This window comes from Scomber japonicus, chromosome 23, assembly GCF_027409825.1.
Source record: "Scomber japonicus isolate fScoJap1 chromosome 23, fScoJap1.pri, whole genome shotgun sequence".
In the NCBI taxonomy this organism is placed as follows: Eukaryota; Metazoa; Chordata; class Actinopteri; order Scombriformes; family Scombridae; genus Scomber; species Scomber japonicus.
Genome location: NC_070600.1, coordinates 13,332,883 through 13,352,858, shown reverse-complemented (window position 1 = coordinate 13,352,858; position 19,976 = coordinate 13,332,883). Strand labels below are relative to the sequence as shown.

Sequence of the window (19,976 nt, the reverse complement as noted above, 5' to 3'; positions counted from 1 at the left end):
GTTTGTGAGTGCATGTATGTCTCTTCCTTGTGGACTGCAGAGAAAATCCCAGTCGGTCACTATTAAACATGTTCACAGAGCTAAGTTGGCATATTACAACCATGTCCTCATAGTTTCACAAGCTACTGGCCAGTTCAGCTTGGTCAGATCAGACCTTTGCAGCTTTAATATTTGCATAAAGTAAGTCCAGTTTCTTCTTCTCTCTGGTTTCTGGTCTGCAAACTGATATATTAGAAGCTAGGGTGACATTTTTAAAATCCCCTGACAGTTGGTTGAAAGTTAGTGATGGTTATGATGTTTGTAGTCTTGACGCACGCTAGGAGTGTCGCACTGTGCAGTTTCCAGATTGTTAAAAAAAGTGCATACGGTTAAAATAAAGGAGAGGAAGTGATGGTGGAAAAACATAAAATAACAAACATGCAGGAACCTTTTTTATAAAACAATTTAATGGCACTGTATAAAACAAAAACAACAACAAGGACATATATTCATCATCAGATAACGCTGGTATAGGATAATGTTCACATGGCAGATTATATTACCCTATTTACGGTGAGGCAATAACAGAGCAGTGGTATTGATTTCAGAAGATTTCAGCAATGACACAGGAGGATGAAATTATTGTATTCTATACATCACAGGTTAAAACATGCAGTCATAATCTTGTGCAGTGCAGTAATCATGGCACAGAGCTGTAGCCCTGTCAGCAAAAAGTGCAGTACAGTAGATGCGAGTACATGAATAGAGAAGAAGGCTATAAGACTATACTCACATCATCAACTAAACCACTTGACAGGACTGTACTTGGCATATTGTTTTTGTAAACTTTCAACCTCTGAACTGTCAAAAAATTTACCTCCTGAACTGATTAAACCTGAACAATACAATCAAGAACATTTCTAAGGTTATATGAGCTTATGGCATATATGGCACATTTAGTCAGTATATGTTGTGAAAACGTTAGTCCATGTGTATTCTAACTGCATGTAACTCCCTTTTTTAACATTGTGAGCTGTTTGGCAGACCACTACAGGTCTCTTTTGTTGTACTAACAGAAATACAATTGAAAAACACTTTATCATTAAAATTGCATTCAGAAGTTGTGCATTTGTTTTGCATTTAATAATACTGAAATTTTATGACAGCATGTGACTAAAACAGTCACCCAGAAGTGGCACTTGATTGATCACCTGTGTGTCAAAGCTTTGAGCTGCTAGCATAAAGCCAAATGGACGGAGTGGGACACCGTCGCTGCTGCAGGCAGATACAGCCACTTTAAAAAACAAGGCACTAAAGGTGAAATCATCCAACAAATACTCTTCACAAAACAATCCCCAAATCAAGGTCGACCAGCTTTTACCCACAGCTTTCAACCATAACACACAGCTTTGCGCAGTCTGATCAGTTGTTATGGAAATGGATCTGCTGACACGCAGACTCAGTAGCTGTTACAATTTCATCTGCATGCTCAATACAGCAAATGGTTAAGATGGAAGGCACAGAGTTGAAATCCAGGTTGCAAAAAAATCAGATGGTCTTTTAACTAAATATGCACCATATATACTTAATGTTTCATTTTTCTTAAAAATTAGTGGTTAAACATTAAGTTTGAATATTGTTAGTTTAGTTAAGTTAGTTATTTCCATAGAGTTACATACAGTTATAACTTCGGTAGCAAAAAAAAAATGCCAGAAGCTAAGTCTAAACAGATTGAGATTCAAGACTGGGTTTAGGTTTGATAAAATGACATCAAACTCAAACCTTAACACCAAAACAGAAATACCCTTTGCCAATGAGTTGTATCACAAAAACTATAATGTAGTCCTGTTTGGATAGTTAGTCCCACCCCTAGTTTCAACACCGTCTCCTTCAGACATCCTGACTATTATTATCTAAAGCCAGCCACTGGCAACTTGACAAGTTGAGTCGCAGGTGATGCCATCAGCCCATCTTCCATCATGCTGAGACAGGCAGGTTCACACTGCTACAACCTTTCCCTGCAATCTTCTTCTTGTGAATCTTTGGTCTGAACTAGACTTTAGGCCTTTTTTTCTTACTGGTTGCTACATTCTTAATTTTATCACTTGTTCACAAGGTGTTGGTCCATATTAAACCAGATGTTCAGAAGTGAGCATCATTTTTTCTTCGTACATTTTCAGAACTTCACAAGAGCCTTTCTGTATTTGTCTACTGTCAGAAATCAAGCTCTATGTCCTTTGACACTGTCTCCTCTATGTGCTTGAAGGTCTCGTCATCAACTGGTTTCAAACGTTTGGTCACCAGCTTGAGGTTGGTCTCATGGAGGATAACCTGAGTCAAGTATTTCTCCCGTTTCATTTGTTCTCTGACTGCGTATGGGACGTCTGGGATCACATAGGCAAGGATGAACTTGGTAAGGTAAACAATGTGCTGTGAGGAGGAGAAGAAGACATTCCATTAATGCTTTAATAATTTATGTTACACATAAAAAATGTTTTAAGTGTCTCTGTGATATCCTGTTATGTTTATACGTACCTCTACAACAATTATAAAAGCCATTTTGGCAGCAATCACATGCCAGTAGTACATAGTGAACTCATACTGCCTGGGGTGTCCTGGAGGATACCGAAAATCTCGATACCTAAAAAATGGAAAGTTTAAGTTTTCATCTGGTTTTGGTTCTTTTTGTGTAGTTGATGTAGTTTTGGTGTAGTCACATTTTGTAGTTGCCATCACATTATCTGTGGTCATTTTTGGAATATACATGAATAAACTAAATAAAACTCAAGTTTAGTCTCTCCCATGATGTTACATTTAGGGAATCATTAATCATATGGATACTACCAACAATATCTCTATTGATTTATTCTAATACTGAATTTTTCTTTAATCCCCAAAAATAGACTTTATTTTCATGGATGATGGTTAAGGTCAAGGCTGAGTCTTGACCTTAACCATCATCCATGCAAATAAAGTCTATTTTGAGTGTTCTCAATTACAATTACAATCTAAGAAGAGAAAATGTAACACAATAAACTAAGATGGGCTCATTATATACCTGCAGGTGGTGATGCTGTCTGATGCGTTCATGGGTCTGCTCTGTTCGGAGAAATCGCTGGTGTTGAATGTAGATAGTGAGCTGTTGATGTATCCCTCCATAGTGTTACTAGCATGATCTCCATACGGGTACACAGAGAAAGACCAGTAGTACACCAGCCGTGGAATCATGTCTGATGTAAAAGCAATGATCATGGCCTGTTGAGACACCAGGACAGAAAGTCAATGCAGTGACAGCAGAAAACTGATCATCAACCACGGTAGAGAGCAGATGAACAAATTAAACTATATGAATCTTCGTCCCTTCGATTTATTGTGTGCATCATTGTTATGGTTTCTGGCATGAGCCTCTGCACCAACTAGGTCAGGACAAATCTTGCATACTTGCTTAATCTGTCTGGCAAGCAGTAGAGATTCTAAAAGTGTGAGATCATATGATTTAAAGCAGGAGCCAACACTGTGCTACTGGCTTATTAGGTACACTTGTACAGTCTAATGTGATGCAGCTCTGCAATAGATCCTTTCTTCTGTCAGAGAGGGGAGGATTAAAAAATGTGGTCATTTGTGATGACTCTAGTCTGTTGTTACGTTGTCCTGGACGTCATTATATTGAAAGGCGTTGCTGGGAATGTAAATTGGGCTGGATAAAATATTAGGATCATCATTAAAAAAAGAACTCTGTCAACAGAAAGTGATCATTTACGCTTTGCAAAAGTTAGTTAGGATTTACTGCAGGGCTGCTGAATTAGATTACATTTGAGCAAGTAAACTGGTAATTCAGAGTAAAAAGTACGTACATTTGTTGCAACAGCCAAGATGGCAATTCCTTGAAGAATTGGCTGCCAAGCCCCTATATGCTGGGCCTTCTCTGGCATTATGCGGCGAAACTGAGTGGTCATTTTCCAAGCATCAACCCGAATCTCAAACACGTTATTGACCAGAGCCAGGACCGGAGCCAGAGGGAAGGAGGCCACAAACAGGGTCACAAAGCCAAACTGGATGACTGCAAGAGGCAAGACACATGTATTAATAAAACTTCACATTATCACAGTTCAGACTGCCCAGGATCAGGTTGTGCCAAGCCATTTGTAGATCCATTTCTGGGTTGGTGTGTACATTCCTTCATAAATTCTTAGTAACTTTAAACTTAAAAGAATGTCTTAGCAAGTTACAGACATGGTGATATGCAAATTTAATAACAAAATGATCAGTTTTCCTGTTTCCAATCGTTTTACTTAGCTAAGCTAATTGTCTTTTGGACATATTATACAGTACGTAATACACATACATGAGTATCTATGGTCTCATCTTTTGACAAGAACGTGAATAAGCTGAACTATCCATTATTTAAAAGCGTTACAATTTGTCTATCAAATATATTTCAATCATGTTACCTCTAGAGTTTTCATACATTAGCAAGCTAGTTCTGCCAGTTCAATTATCTATGCTATGCAACATATATTTACATCTACTTGGCATGAATACATACTAAAAACAAGCCTCTCTGGAAGAGTGTGGTGAAACCTGTTTTGCAATTTACTGCAATTCATTTCTCATTGGTCAATACTTGTAATTACACTACAGTTGATATAGCTGGTGGAACCGGTTAAATGTGTGCAGCTATAAATGTGACAGAGGGAGGGACTGAAGGACATTTTTTCTTCTTACCCATCTCAAGATATTCATAGAACAGTCCTAGTTTGGACATTGGCTGGAGCTCGTAGTCCTGCTCCCAACGAGGAATCACTTTCTGTGAGGCCACATGGGTGCAATAGCGGAAAATTAAATTCTTCACCCAGCTGTAGAGAGGTGGACAAAATAATATATATAAGTGAATCTATGAAAGTTGATATACAATATGTAGTCTGGTAAACAGTAAATGTATTGATCTTTACATACATAGAGGCAAGTTTCAAATATGAACAACTGTTTTATTTGTTTAAACTTATCTGTTTTAAAGGAATAGTTCAACATTTTGGGAAACACGCATTCACCTTCTGGCTGAGAGTTACCGTAAAAAATGGATGCACCTTAAACGCAATTTCTTTTCTCATTTAAAAGTGGGATGGCTATTATACACCGGTGTGTCCTATACAGGAGTAAAAAGCAGAGAGAGGTTGGATCTGGATATGATTTTAGGTCTGTAAAAGGCTGTTCACACTAAGAACAATAATTATAACAATAACTATAAATATAACCATGTGAGCATCCTATATGACCTATAAACAGTGGTATCAAGCACGTGTTGTGCGCCCCAGCTGTGTCGACAAATAATGAAAATAGATAGGCTATTGATGACCCTTAATACTGTATGTTGTATGGAAAAAGAAAAAAACAAAACCAGGCAGGTTCACAGGCAGGTGCCGATTCAGTCTGTTGATCAGAAGAATTTTAGAACACAATTTTAGAAGCTCACAGAGGACTGAGGACAATGTGCCTGGTGAGCCTTACAGTGACTCGGGTGCAATATTTGCACACAACAACAGCACTGATGAAGAGTTTTTGGGACTCAAGTGAGCATACAGCTACACACTTTATGAAATATTTAAGGTTACTGTGTTCTTTTAAAAGGTTTAATTGAAACTCATAGCCTAACCCGAACCCGGTCTGAGTTAATATACCGGTCGTCCGGTCCAGTTCAGTTAAGAAAATCATTACCGGACCACTAACCATTAACCCGAAACATTGTTTCAGATGTAATATGTGTGTTTTGTCTGCGGTTAAAAAATGTAAATTAAAAAAGTTTTGGAGTATAAATATATGTGTTTATAAATTAATACGTACTAGTGCATTCAAATAAACCAGTCTTAAGCATTTTTCCCAGCATGACACCCCCTAACATAGACTGCGTCTTATACACCAGTGTGACTTATACACCATTTTTTTATGGTAAATAATGAGCTCTATTAAAGATGAGCTCTATTATCTATATGTTCAAAATAAAGTTAGAGCCAGCAGCAGGTTAGATTACTTTAGCATTAAGACTAGGGGGAGACCAGGTACAGTTGTAACAAGGGACGGTTGTAATCAGAAACAAGCTAGAATGATGATACTCACTGTGCACATACTCAGTTAGTTACAGTTAGTTAGCCCTCAAAAAAGGAGCCAAATCTGCAGCACTCAGGAGGAAGGAAGGAAGGAGGAATTCAAACAGTTATTACTGAATTCACTGTTTCGTAAGCTAAAAATAGAAATGGTTAACATGTGTCTAGTCAGCAGTCTATAGCATGAGGGAGAAACATGACTGGTGACACAGGAACAGTTGTAACACCTTGTTACAACTGTTCCTGTGTCATGCAGTCTTCTCACTTTTTGATGCACAAAAGCTAACCTTAGCTAGCATAACATCAGCTAACTAAATAACATCACCACAGCTAGCCAAAGGGGAATGGTAAAATGTGATTGGTTGATGCTTCACTGTGTCTTAATACTTATTATTACTATCTTAGTCTGGCTTATTTGTACACACGCAGTGATAAGTGTCAGAAACATAGCTCCATGTTGCTGCTGGCTTCCATTCACAAATTGTAGCCTGTTGCCTTGCAACCGGTAGTGTGAATGCTTTCACAAGCCATGTTTGAAATGTCAAACATTTCTTTTAGTTTAATTTATATCTTTAAAAACCTAAATGTCCATATAAACTACATTATATGCTTGTTTTAATTATTTAAAAAAGAGATGATAATAAGTTGCATGATAATAGTCAGTGGAAACACTTACAGCATGCCGAAAGAGGAAGACAGACAGACCACAAAGTCCCCCACCCATGTTCTGTTGCCTGGTTAACATTTTTTGAGGACATGTTCTGTTCATGTTTGTCACACACAAGGAATGTGTAGTGAAATGCAAATGTTGTCTTATATGGACTACCAAGCCCCCCACACCAACCGTCCTTACTCTTTTGTTGGGAATGTTGTCTTTTGTTGTTTATTGTATTTTTGTTTAGGTATTCTGTTATAATAAAATGTTATGTTTGTGCTCCATAAGGCATTATCTATGTGATCTAGTTCTAGAGTCATGTTAAATGAAATGAAAAGGAATGTTCACCCCTTGCATGTTTGAACTTTTTTGAGAAAGCATGTTATATGAAATATTGACATTTCTTGCTTTACAATTTGACTTTTTTTAAATATAATATGAAAGAGGTAACCATTATCTTAATTTTAACTAACTAACAGTACCAATAAAATAAATGCTAAGTAATATTTACCCTTTTGGATATTGTTGATTAATTATTTATTTCTTAATTATGTAGCCTTGTAGACATGTTACAACCTTACCTGGCATGTGTTACAACTGTCCCTGTACACTGGGACGGTTGTAACATTGGAGTCACTGTCTTTAGATGCATTTTGCAACCTGAATATATTTCTTAAAAGCACTTTCATACATTGTTTCTGTAGTTGACACATTAAAGTTTTTAATATAGCACATTGGCTGTTCCAGTGTACACAGTTTCTGATTTATTGGGAAAATTGCTAAAAGTGTTACAACCGGACCTGGTCTCCCTACAAACCCAACTATTTCTTGGCTGGGAGCAGTGACTTCCTAGTGATATTGAAGAGATTTAACAAATAGATAGGAGAGTAGTCTCTATCTTCTCATCTAACTCTTCAGTTTCTTGAATAAGCGCATTTTCCAATACGTCAACCTATTTCTTTAAAGTATAGGTCTTAGATTCTGACTCACTTACGGTAGCAAGACCTCTTGGAAGTTATTCCAGATGGCTTTTCCACCCATTATGATAGAGAGTTGAGTTGTCAGCTCAATCAGACAACCACCAGGATCACACTACAGAAAAAAACAATGCCCAGCAAGAGTCAGGTATGACAAGAAGGTAAGTTAAGCAAATAGACAGGTCACAGATGCTGGTCAAACCCACACCGTACCTCCTCGTTTCGGTATTTTCCCAAGAGATAAACAGGCTCTCCTGGATAGCCAACTGCTTTCCCTTTGGCGAATGCGATGTAGAAACAAGAGGAGTAATAGTTGACAAACTGAAAGAGGAACATCTTCAGGGTCAAGCTGTTCTCATAGTCTGTCTTCGTCCTTGGAAGCTCTGTTGTTGTGAGTGAGATATGAAAGGACCTGAGATTAGACCATGATCAAAGTCAGAACTTACGACTAAAATTAGGTTTTTGCCTCAAAATCCACTGTTAAATAAAGACTGTACATCTTTGTAACTGTGAATCTTCAGATAGAAAATTGGCTCTAGATACTTTCAAAATCTGACCGTGACTCAATAACTCACCAAAGTCAGTGATCCAGATGGCGACCCGCTCATAGAGAACATTGAGGATCATGATGACAACAAAGCTTATCAGGGAGGCTGTGACAGAGGTGGCCATCTGAGGCGTCACATACTCCTTTAACGGCTGCAGCTCCTGAGCTCTGAGTCTCGCTGAGAAGGCAAAGAAGGCAGCCAGGCGGTACACAGTGATGGCCACAATGGATGCCACAATCAACAGTATCTATAAAAGAAAATATATAATTTAAAAGATAATGTGTGTTTTGATAATAACATTTGTGAGGCTTTATTATAGACAACAGAGCAATGGCATGAATCATTTTCAAATCATTTCAAAGAAATTTCCTGGAAAGAACTATTCAATTGGTACAAGTTACTCAGAAAATAGAGACAGTGTTGAATTATGATATTTCCAATTCTAATAGCTTGAGTAACCTAGGTGTCATTTAGTGAGTGTACACCAGCTCAGCTCAACATGCAAAACGTGGAATGTCTATCCAAGTGTACAATTCAAGATATATGGAGAATTAAGTCTGTAATAATAAATGAAGAATGAATATTCACTATGCTTTAAATTGAGCTTCTCTTTGAAGGAAAATCCTATTTTCTCTATAATTAGTAACTAACATTTTCATGTTGAGGAAACTTCCTTAAATTACAGATTTGTAAAATTAAGAGTTAACAAAAACTGAAATAAAAATGTAATTTATTGACATTACCCAGAATAAAACTGTTCCAATTCCTACTGACACCCGAACACATCGTCCACATTTTGTGTATGGCACATTTTCCTTCACCTGAATCACAAAAAAACACAGTAAAATACTATACATCTATAACATACTGAAACAACATGGCAAGACCTAAAACACTTTATCTGGACATAACATCTCTCTATAGTGCTTTTCACTTTGGGAAAGAATATTAGCTGTAAACAAAAACAGCCTTTGTCTGTGTGCGACTGTACTTTACCCCTGTGACGGGGTTTTTCCTCTCGTAGATGCACTTGGCTTCATATTCAGGACGGGGTGGCTCTTCCTGCTCCAAAAACTCCACGGTGTCCCACTCATACTCAAGCTCCGCCTGGTAGCGTTTCCAAAACTCCAGGAACAAAGTTACTACAGCCAGGAAAGGAGCCAGTAAAAACAGGAAATGCCATTATGAGAAAGAAGGGTTAAGGTTAAATATTAATTAAGTATTGTCTGTAACTCCCTCCATAAACACAATGTGCCTAAAAATAATATTTTCCATTTAATAGAACCAAAGATGAGGAAAAAATAAACATTTTAAATTGTCAGTTACAAATAAAGCATCTCTCTGAGCTGGTGATAGTGAATACAACTTACCCCAGATTGACATAAAAACTGCAAACACCAGGGTTCCATAGTTATCAAATATGCACAGTTTCTAAAAAAGAAAAAACGAGAAACATGGATGTCAAAATCATCACAGTTCCTGCCTGCTTACATGCAAATCAGAACTGTTGCTGTGCCACTGCAGAAAATAGAAGCCACGGACATTTAAATATGTAAATTCTGTAACGGTTGGCACTGATCTTACTTAGAAACAAAAATGTCAGACCTTCACAAAGACGACATGGGAAAACATTATTTTAGGAGCACATTTTTCAAATCTAGATTATTATACAAACTAAAAATCACCTTTGAAGCTTCACAGGTACTGTTTAACCTCCAGTATTTGCATTCCCTGTCACATTGCGGACACATCACAATTTTTCCTCCGATCTCAGGGTTGCACACTTCTTTGCTAGAGTAAGAAAGAAATGTATAAAATTCATTTATAATATTCATTTACAAACAGTTTCACAGCACAGGGCTAAATAAGTGTAATGTAGATTTATGACAAATGCGTTGTAAACAAACAATGGTGCAGAATAAGTTACTAGTTGAGCTACATTGATTAATTTGACAAAATATTCAACTCAAGCTCCACTTCTTGAGCTTTAAACTGCATATCAGGGTCTTCATCAGCTACTGCAGTTTGCTCAGCTGTCGTGATCATGTGACCTTACTATAGAGCTTCAGTCACATGATATCAATATGTAGGTTATGTGATGACTTTTCTTTTTACAGTCTATGGTGATGACAAGTGAGCTATCACCACGACAACTGACCTACTGACAAAGGCTAGGATATGGTTTAAAGTGCTGGCAAAAAGCTAGTAAGTGGACCTTGACTTAAGATTTTACAATCACTATTTCCAAGGCCAATAATAACGTTCTACATTGCTTTAAGATAATGATGTGTAATACTTTCAAATATAGTATATTTTGTGTTAATCTAAACATTATCTATACATTTGTGACAAAAAATCTCTAAAGTTCATGATTCAAAGTGTATACCCATTACTGCTAACCTCCAAGTGCTGGTTTCTTGAGTTTTGTACCCATAAATGAAACAACCCAATCCCACAACAGCAGCCAGACTGAGCATTAATGTGTAGAAACCCAACCAGGCAAAGTAAATGCCAATCTTCTCTCCATAATACTTCCTGCAGAAAAAAAGAAAAATACTGATAGTTACTTAAATACAGTGAAAATGATAGTGAGAATGTACCTGCAGTCAAACACTCACACCTTTTTATTTGTAGATATGAAATATTCAGGAAGTAGAGGCTTGTGTTCACCTTATTAGGTCAAGTGGTTGCATCTTGTAGAAGCTTTTGGGATGAGCCCATTCATTATAGAGGAGGAATCTCTCATTGGGGCAGTCCTCTTCATTGGACTTGACATTGAACCTGCACTGAAACATCCATAAAACCAATCCAAATACTGAATGACTGTAATACACTAAATACAAGATAAAGCTACTGTCAGTGCCTGCTAGTGCTGTTACAACTCGACTCTGAATATTAAAAACATACAGTAAGCAATTCACTGAATCACCAGAAGCAAACAGCCTCACTTACGTCATGGAGAGGGTAGGCAGCTTTGTACACAGAACCATCCAGCAGTTTTGTGATACCAAACTTCTTAATATTCCCACGTATTTCATATGGGGCACGGCTCAGGATGTAATAAGCCTTGGGAAAAAGAAGAAGAGCTCAAGTTATCTTTATGCCACTAATACAAATGATTCTACCATACGATGATATTGTATATTAAACGTTTTTATAGATAACATGTTGTTTCAATGGGGCTTTTCTTGAGCTGCTCTGGTGATAATTTCCCATATAAAATAACTTTATCCTACAAAATTCTTTAGACTATGGTATTGCAGAAGACAATTTGCAAAGGTCGTTTTCTGTGAAAGAGTTAGAGGCAGAGGGTATGTGCAGAGATTGAGCTAAAGAGCAGGATATGTGGTGTGGGAATGCAGGAGATCAAGGACAGTTTGGGGCAGAATATGAGGATGAGTAGAATGAGAATGAGGAGACGAGGAACCTGGGGTTGTGGAAAAATTACAGGAGACATTGGTATGTGTTTTTTACTTTGCTAAGTGTAGCTTTGCCTATCTTTGTATATAATGTTCACTTGGGTGTGTCCAAGTCAGTTTCTCTTATTTCTGTACAGAATTCCTTTTCCATAACCTCACTCCGAACAATAAACTCTGACTGCAGCTACATGAGTAAACTTACCATCCTGCTCCTCATGGCAGGAGTGAAGAAGAGGTCCTTGTCCTTGATGTAGAAGTACTCTAGGCGGTCTTTCTCAAAGGGGGCTGTGAAGAAGTCAGTCTCCTTGGTGATCAGGTCCTCGTTGGGGTAGAAGTGCTTAGTGATGAAGGAAATATGGCGCCATGGAGATGGGCGAGAGGACAGGTCATTGGGCTGGATAGGAAGCTTGATGTGCAGGACCTCGGCGTAGGTGCACAACACGTCCCACGGCATGTGGACCTTGACGAACATCAGTTTTTCATCAACTACCTGCAGAACACCAACAATCAAGTTTAATGTAGTTTAAGTTAGAGAGAAAGCAGCACAACTTAAATACTTAATCGATGCAGTCCACTCACAGATCTTGTTGCCTCCAACTCCATTCCCATCTTCATCAGGCTGGCTTCAAAGTACTCTCGCCGTCTCTGCACAGAAGAACACAGAAAATGGTCATTAGGGTTGTTGTGTACATACTGTGACCTCATAATTACCCATTGTGATTCAATTTCTGTGCCAGATGTACTGCAGTTATATGGAGGACTGGAGGATATGCCAAGCCTGAAGTGTAAACACTGTGATCATTAGTCAAAGGACTCTCTATTGTAATCATATGAATGTACACAATATAGTGTTTTCAATTAGATTAATTAATCTGACTCAATGAGAAGGGAGACAGAATTTTGACCTTGGCAGCCCTCATATGCTCCTTTATTTTATTTGCCATTTCCATAACATAGGCATTATTTACACTGTATATAGTGATTATGAATGACAATACTGCCAGCAAGTCTGGACAGGTTCTTGTTGGCTGCATGTTATCTAATATTGCCTTACAGTGAAGTGAACTGACTGCTCTTTGTCATGAAATGCTGCACAGCTACACCAGAGAACACAAGAAAGAGTACTGATATATTTGACTTTGAGAAGACTAATGCTGCTTCTGTTAAATCTCTGTATGACAAAATATGAGAGTAACATAAAAAGTAGCTCACCAAATGAATTCAAATCATTAATCTTCTTCCAACTGCCTTTAAAATTTTCAATTGATTATTTTGATTGTGTTGGAGCACTTTTATGCAAAAAACACAGTCTCTCTGAATGAATTCAAGCTTTATTGTGTCAGCTGTATATACACTTCAATTTAACCCTGTAATGCCAGTCCCATTCAAATTAATTTCAGAGGAACTGTTGACAAAGTAAAGCTAATATCGTTGTTGTTTGTTTTAATTAACTCTGTTTTCAGATGGACGTTTTTATTGCACACAGGAAATACCACAGGTGCATGAAAACACATTTCAATGTTAGTTTATCGCCACATCTTTTGGCTAACACTATCTGAACTGAGCCACGCCCATGCCAGTGTCAAAGCAGATTTGAACAAACTCAGAGAAGGTTTTGCAACTCTTGTTTGACATACATTTGGCTCTGGAAAAACAAAGTGAAGGGAGTGCCTGCTGAAGACACTTCTCATTCCTCACTGTACTACATTGGGTTATGATGATTATGAATGAGGGATTGTCTGAGTCCCAGTGGATTTGGGACTCATGAGCTCTGACTTGAAACAGCTCACCCGGCCAGGCATTTCCAGGAAACTGAAATCTTAATGTTATCTTCCCATCTCAATTACCAAACCTCTTCAGGGTTATAATTGCAACATAGCTAGGCCATGTGGATCTACAGTGTGTAAGGATTATAATGAACATCCCTCACTGCAAACCTATTGTGAAAACCATTGTAGCAACAAACACATCTGGAAATGATAGTTCATGTCTTACTCTCTTTTATTTGTGTACTGCAATCCCTGAAATATAGATATGTGACATGTAAAAAGTAAGCAACATGAAATGCTAATAATGCAGTAGGATTGCCAAAGCACATCATCCTTACCAACAGACTTTATTACTATTCAAATATTTTTTCAGAAGTTTTCAGATTTCTGGACCCAAACAAGATAATAAGGTTAGATTAAGTTCTAGCTTAGATAAACTAGTTTATGACTGGACTGATATAATCTGAATTTGCCTGGCAGAGTCTTGTGGTCTAAGTGAAGGAGTAATGCTCCTTATTTCCTTTCTCTGTGGAACACAACCATCAGCTGTACTGAGTAACTCCATGATAAAAAAAAAGGGTGTTGGATAAATGTGAAGTACATTGTGAAGGATAAGCAAGGTACTATGAAAACAACTCATAATCCATTGCTCCGTTTCCTGGATAAATAAAAGGTAAAGCAACATTTAAGCCTTTGTACACCTTCTTCTGACCATTCGCTGTCATGGACAATGGAGCTAAACAAAAGACTGTCGTTTCAATGCAAATAAAAACTCCCTTTACAAAGAGCTAGGAGTCAATATGGTTGGCATGTGTAATAAAACACACACAACTTTTTATATTTGACTAGGTATTTTCTTTATCCATAAAGTGAACAAGTGCCAATTCTACTTTGTTGTGTTGATTCACTATTGCAGCTGCATTTAGTTATCTATCAAATATTACTGACTTAACACTTAACTTAAACAATCATTTCTATTAATGGAAACACTGTGTTAAAACAAAATGGTTTGCAACTAAGCCTTGACTGAAAACTGAAAATGTTCTCATAATATAATTTACTGGCATTTCAGTGTTCTGGTAGTTGGGACACTGGCTTTGTATGTAATTTCCACATCTGCAGTTTGAGTCAGCGGACGTTTGTTGCATGTTATCCCCCCCTCTCGCCTTCCTGTTATGTCTTTACTGTATACTCTCAAGTGAAGGAAAAAATGTCCCTAAAGATCCTTAAAACTCCAAACAGATGCTTGATATTGTGAGAAACTTCCTTTTCTACGCTGTTTTAAGTTAACACAATGCAGCTGCAGCTTTAATAAGATATACAGTAGGGAAACAGTCAGTTCAGAAACAAAAACATTGAAAAAGAGAGAGAAGTACCTTGCGCCTTGCGTATGTGTGCCTCTTCTCAAAGTCCTTCTTGTCTTCATCTTCGTAGACGAGGATGAAGTCAATCCGCCTCAAACCATCGTTGAAGAATAAAGAGTCCGGATTGTCATTGAACTCTGTCTGAGGGCAAAAACAAGGCTCATCAGGTAAGTCTGTGGCCTGAAACTCATATTCCTCTTCCTCCATAATGTCATACATGTTGCACGGTGAGAAGAGACAGAGGCCTGTGTGTGAACGGTCTGTGCAGAAATGCCGCTAAATACTGACCTCAAGCAGTGTATTTGTCCTGTCAACTATATCATGCAGGAGAAGTGGGAAGAGTCAACAAACTTTATGACTCCCGCCCTTCATCTCTCTCTCTCTCCACTCAATCAAACTTGTGACACTGCTAAACTTTTTTTTTTTCTAAACTCCTGCAAGTTTCTATAACTACTTGCAAGATTTTATATTTTTCAATTTTATGTCAGTGGTTTGTGTAGTGATTTGTAAACTGTGTTTTGTAGTACAAAAACTTAAATATTTGTTTTCTGATAGCTAAAGAAATAATAAGAATGAAAGTGTGCATTCTTTCATTTCATGCATTTGCAACACAAATAGAAATACATTTACATGAATATTATATTTGCAGCATACATGTACACGTGATTTGTCTTGCTGTATGTAAACTATAGGCATCAACAGATTATATTGACTCACCAGTTGTGCTTTGGCTACCTTTGATCCTTCTTTAATAGAGTGATATGTTGGTAAAAACTCCTCAGGGTAAACTGTAGGAAAAAAAACAACATAAAGCATAAAACACATGACAAAGAGCTCAACTGATACACTGGCAGACTGCTATTTTATTAGACACTGGTAATGAATAAGTTGGCAGGTACTTTATAGCAGTAAACTGCAACAATACATGTTTCGTGCTGTCATTTAAGTTATTCTTTTTTATTTGGTTTCACTTTATAATCAGATTGTTTTTCTTAAAATATGTCTTGCATCCCAAGGCTGTTTCACATTTAACAAAGCATATATATATATACATGTACGATGCTGTAGCTCTGTCACTAGCTTAGCTGCGGTTTATGGTTGGAGACTGGTTTCAACCATGTGTTATACTGTCTTACACACCATTCCTGTGATGTGAGAAAGAACAATTAAACTGCACTTGTGGTTTAGTCTAAGCCTTGTTGCTGTGTCTGCTAGAAATCCCCTAAATGCTACATCTGATGTTTAACTTAGACATGCAAGTCATGCCAACATGTGCCTTGTCTTAAAACACTCACAATAAGAGTGTACATAAACATTTTTTAACATTTATACATTTGAATTAACATTTACATTTTACAATACATTTACTATATCATTAACTTTACCATATCATTTTCTATAAGTTTTCTTTACAATTCACTATACATTTATTATATAATTTACTTTACAATTCACTATATATTCACGTTATCATTCACTATAATAATAATAATACTTTATTTATGGACGTCTCCACAGGTCCACATCAACAAAAAACAAAACAAAATCAAATAAAACACAAGACAATACAATAACAAGACAGTATAAATATATACAGAGTTAGAACAGATACAGACATGCGTTCCAATGCAAGAGAAGTATTTTGTGTCACTTTGTGTAGGCTGGGCTAATGCCATCATAACGTCCTTCTTGTTTCATTTAACCGAACCATGAATCTGTACATTAACTTCCTAAATACTGCATAGAAGGCAGGGACAGTAAATGGAGAAGTGATTTCAGACTAACAGGTTTAAGATCATACCATTTAATGTATGGCAAGATTTCTGAACTGCAATTTTCAAAAGTTTAAATCTTTCACCATTTATGATCCAGACAATGCTGTTATCTTAACTTAACTAATGTTAAGTAGACTGTGAGGAATTATTACAATGTTACTATTGTGCCTCAGCAGTGTTCACTGAGAGTAAAGACTAACATGTTTACAAAAAAAGGTCTAAGGGGTTGAACCAGTGATGCTGCTGTAACGTCATGCTGTTGTTGCTTGCACTAAAATTGCTTGCCACAATGTTATGTTATTCCCTGGAGAACAAGAGCCAACCCTAACCCTGCCTACTGTAGTGGGGGTCAACACCCATACCCATTTACAGAATGTATTTACACTGTAAACTATGTTATGTTGTGTTATATGGAACACAACTGTACTGCTAAGTGCTACTTCTTACAAAACAGATGACCTGTCTTCCAATATGGAAAGTCTTGTGATCTTTCCATATAAAGTAGAGCATGATGTGAAAAGTGAGAGAAGGCAGATGTTGTTTTCAAAACACTCGCCATAGTAACACCCTGAGAAACTGAGTAATCACTGCCTGTCAAATAGGGCTTTCCTTCCTTCTTACAAAGTTTGCTACACTAGAAGATCTCTCTGTAATTTAACACACCATGTGCCAGTGACAAACCTGTAATGCTAATCTTTAAGGCTATTCTTATTCTGATGCAGATTGACTGGGATCTTGATTACTGAAACAGCTTGGCTTTTTGTATTTCAGATGGAAGAATAGATTCCTTGCCAGAACTTTATTTGCAAAGTCAGTGTTTAACCCTCACAGTGTAAATAATAGCAACACTGTAATATCACAGCCTACACTGAGTCAGTAAGTATGATTCCCCTAAAAGGCATGTTGAATCTTTGACCACAAACTGTCGGAACAAAAGAACACCCTGGCTGGCAGTACTTACTTCCTGTCTGAGGACATCCTCCATAACTACACACAAAATCATACACCAAAGCCAAAACACACAGACAAAAAAGCACAATTCTTTAACTGAAAGGACTGTGCTTAACTGCATTCTTTTCATTCTGTACTGCACAGAGGTGTAAAACACAGCTTTGGACTAACATTCAAGCTCTCTCCATGTTTAATGCTAGAACCAGGTGTCCTCCCACCATCTGACAGGAAATTCTAACACAAACGCATTTTGACAGTATTTCCTCTCCATATTTTGGGAGAAATTGTTTTTGATATGAAAAGAGTCTGCTCTCAAGTAGTGACTATATCTTTAAGAAACTCAGAACACAACTTTTTGGCAGATATCCACTGACCTGCAGTAACCCTGTCAGACCTGGTAGGTACTGTATAGGGGTAACTGCAGCAGCGCCATGGAGACAGCAATGGGTAGATGTCACACATGACTGAGACCAATACTGCGTCCATGCAAGTTGAATCACACTGTGAACTTCCTGCCAGTCATCTGTGTTTTTCTACTGTTGTCATAGCAACACATCAACAAAGTATGAACATTAATAATAAATTACAATGTAATATCCATTAAATAAAGTGTACTTCATCTCCTTTACAATCAAGCATTGCTAATGTCTATATGTTAGGGTCTTTTGCTGTGTGGCTATTACTGACAGCTATTAAAGTTAACTCAAAGAATCATTTGTCTCTCACTGAGTTGAGGCATGTAAAAGCAGACAGTACTTCATTGTAGATGAGACAGAGACAGAGGGGTCTATAGATTGAGAGATCTTTCCTGCAAAATACCAGTATAAAGTAAAAGCTGTAAAAACACTGAATCATAATATAAGTGAGGGCTTTCAACACTGACTGTTTTCATATTTCGTCTTTCTGCTACAAAGATAAGCAAGGTGTTTTTTCTAGTCACCACTTCTGTTGCGTTCAGATCGCAGTGTGAGGAATGTAAGAAATGCGAGACACAAAAGACAGCAGGCAGATTTCATCATTTTCCAGCCACCGACCCAGCCTCTCAGAGGAGCCACATCTGTCATCAAAGAAGTAGGCTACACTTTAATTTTAACTGTTTGGGGGGTTTCTGTTAAACTGTTGATTGGCCAATATCTGTTATCTATGTTTATATTGTAGAGGTAGTTGCAGCTTGTGCCCTATTTAAAATGTGTGCACTACACACCTGTGAGTGCTAAACACATGCAGTGTACATAATTTGAACGTAATACTGACTCAGTTTCATTTCTTGTAATTATTTACTCATTTTATATCATATTCTAACCTTTAAAGATGCCAACATAAAGGGACTTGTGCTTAATAATTGCAGAAATTGATAAACAATATTGTTATTGTGTTCAGTAGGGCAATCTTGAACCATTTATTTCAAGCTCATCTTTCAAAGTAAAGGTAAACTATAACACAAAATATTGCACCCAAAATATAACCTAAGTGCAGAATTATTATCAACAAAAAAGGAAGATTTAGTACCTAGGCAGCAGAATGCCGCCTGCCATTATCATATGATCATACATTGTTGGCTTATCACTGACCTATTAACATTTAAGAAGCATTTTAATGTCTGTGGTTGGTTTAGAGATAGTTTTAACTAGTACATACTGCTGGTGAGTGTAATCTGTAAAACTGTGTCATAATTCATAAACTGACTGCATTTTTGTATGTAAAATTTACATCCTCAATATTTCAAATAAATATACAGCACCAGTCAAAAGTGTGGACATACCCAATGAGAAGTGAGTGTGTCCACATGTTGGCACTGTAGTACAGTGAAAAGTCTAGTATGTGTCCACATAGCAGAAAATACTCAAGTAAAGTACAAGTGCTTGGAAGTTTGTCCACTGTATTCAAGCATTGTTAAAAGTTGTTTTAAACTGTTAAAGCTGTCAAAACTAACAACATAATAAGAATCAGATGAATGAATCAGAAGTAACATTTCCCAGAGCTGAGTGTGACCTTGCTGAAGTATTTCAAGGATCACACTGGAAGCTGAAATCAAATCCAAACAATGCACTAAATAAACTGCGAAAGATACATCCAAGCTCTCTCTCACCGACTCCTTCGTCTATCATGCCCAACTCTGTATCTCCCTCCAAATATTCCGCGTCAGATAAGGACTCCATCTCGAGGATGTCGTTGTCGCTCATGATCCTTATCGGGGGGGGCGGTCACATCACCGAGGGAATAAACCTTATAGATCCACCAGCAGCTCAAAGTATACTACAGCACACTATGTTTTTTTTTTTAACTTTATGTCTCAACATCCATCCGTCGTTAGTCAAGTTGTGACTTGAAAGAATAGGAAATCAAAAGGGCGGAGTGGAAGGAGGAGGGGGAAAAAAGGAGGGCTGTAATGTTGCTCTGCTACATTAGTCAGAAGAAGTAACGCCCAAGAATTGAAC

The 19,976-nt window shown here is 37.4% G+C and overlaps 1 protein-coding gene across 1 annotated transcript; it reads right to left on the bottom strand.

The window, feature by feature from the left end:
- Positions 1-1,740: 1,740 nt before the first annotated feature.
- ano6 (anoctamin 6) lies at positions 1,741-19,816 on the bottom strand. Its single transcript, XM_053344071.1, has 20 exons — positions 19,628-19,816; positions 15,530-15,600; positions 14,825-14,953; positions 12,259-12,324; positions 11,882-12,169; positions 11,213-11,326; positions 10,931-11,046; positions 10,661-10,795; positions 9,946-10,051; positions 9,631-9,691; positions 9,257-9,402; positions 9,004-9,081; positions 8,288-8,507; positions 7,926-8,095; positions 7,730-7,827; positions 4,705-4,835; positions 3,834-4,039; positions 3,038-3,234; positions 2,515-2,620; positions 1,741-2,409 (listed from the first exon to the last, which is right to left on the bottom strand). The coding sequence occupies exons 1-20, from the start codon at positions 19,719-19,721 to the stop codon at positions 2,194-2,196; spliced, it is 2,748 nt and encodes a 915-aa protein (XP_053200046.1). The 5' UTR covers positions 19,722-19,816; the 3' UTR covers positions 1,741-2,193.
- Between the last annotated feature and the right edge of the window lie 160 nt (positions 19,817-19,976).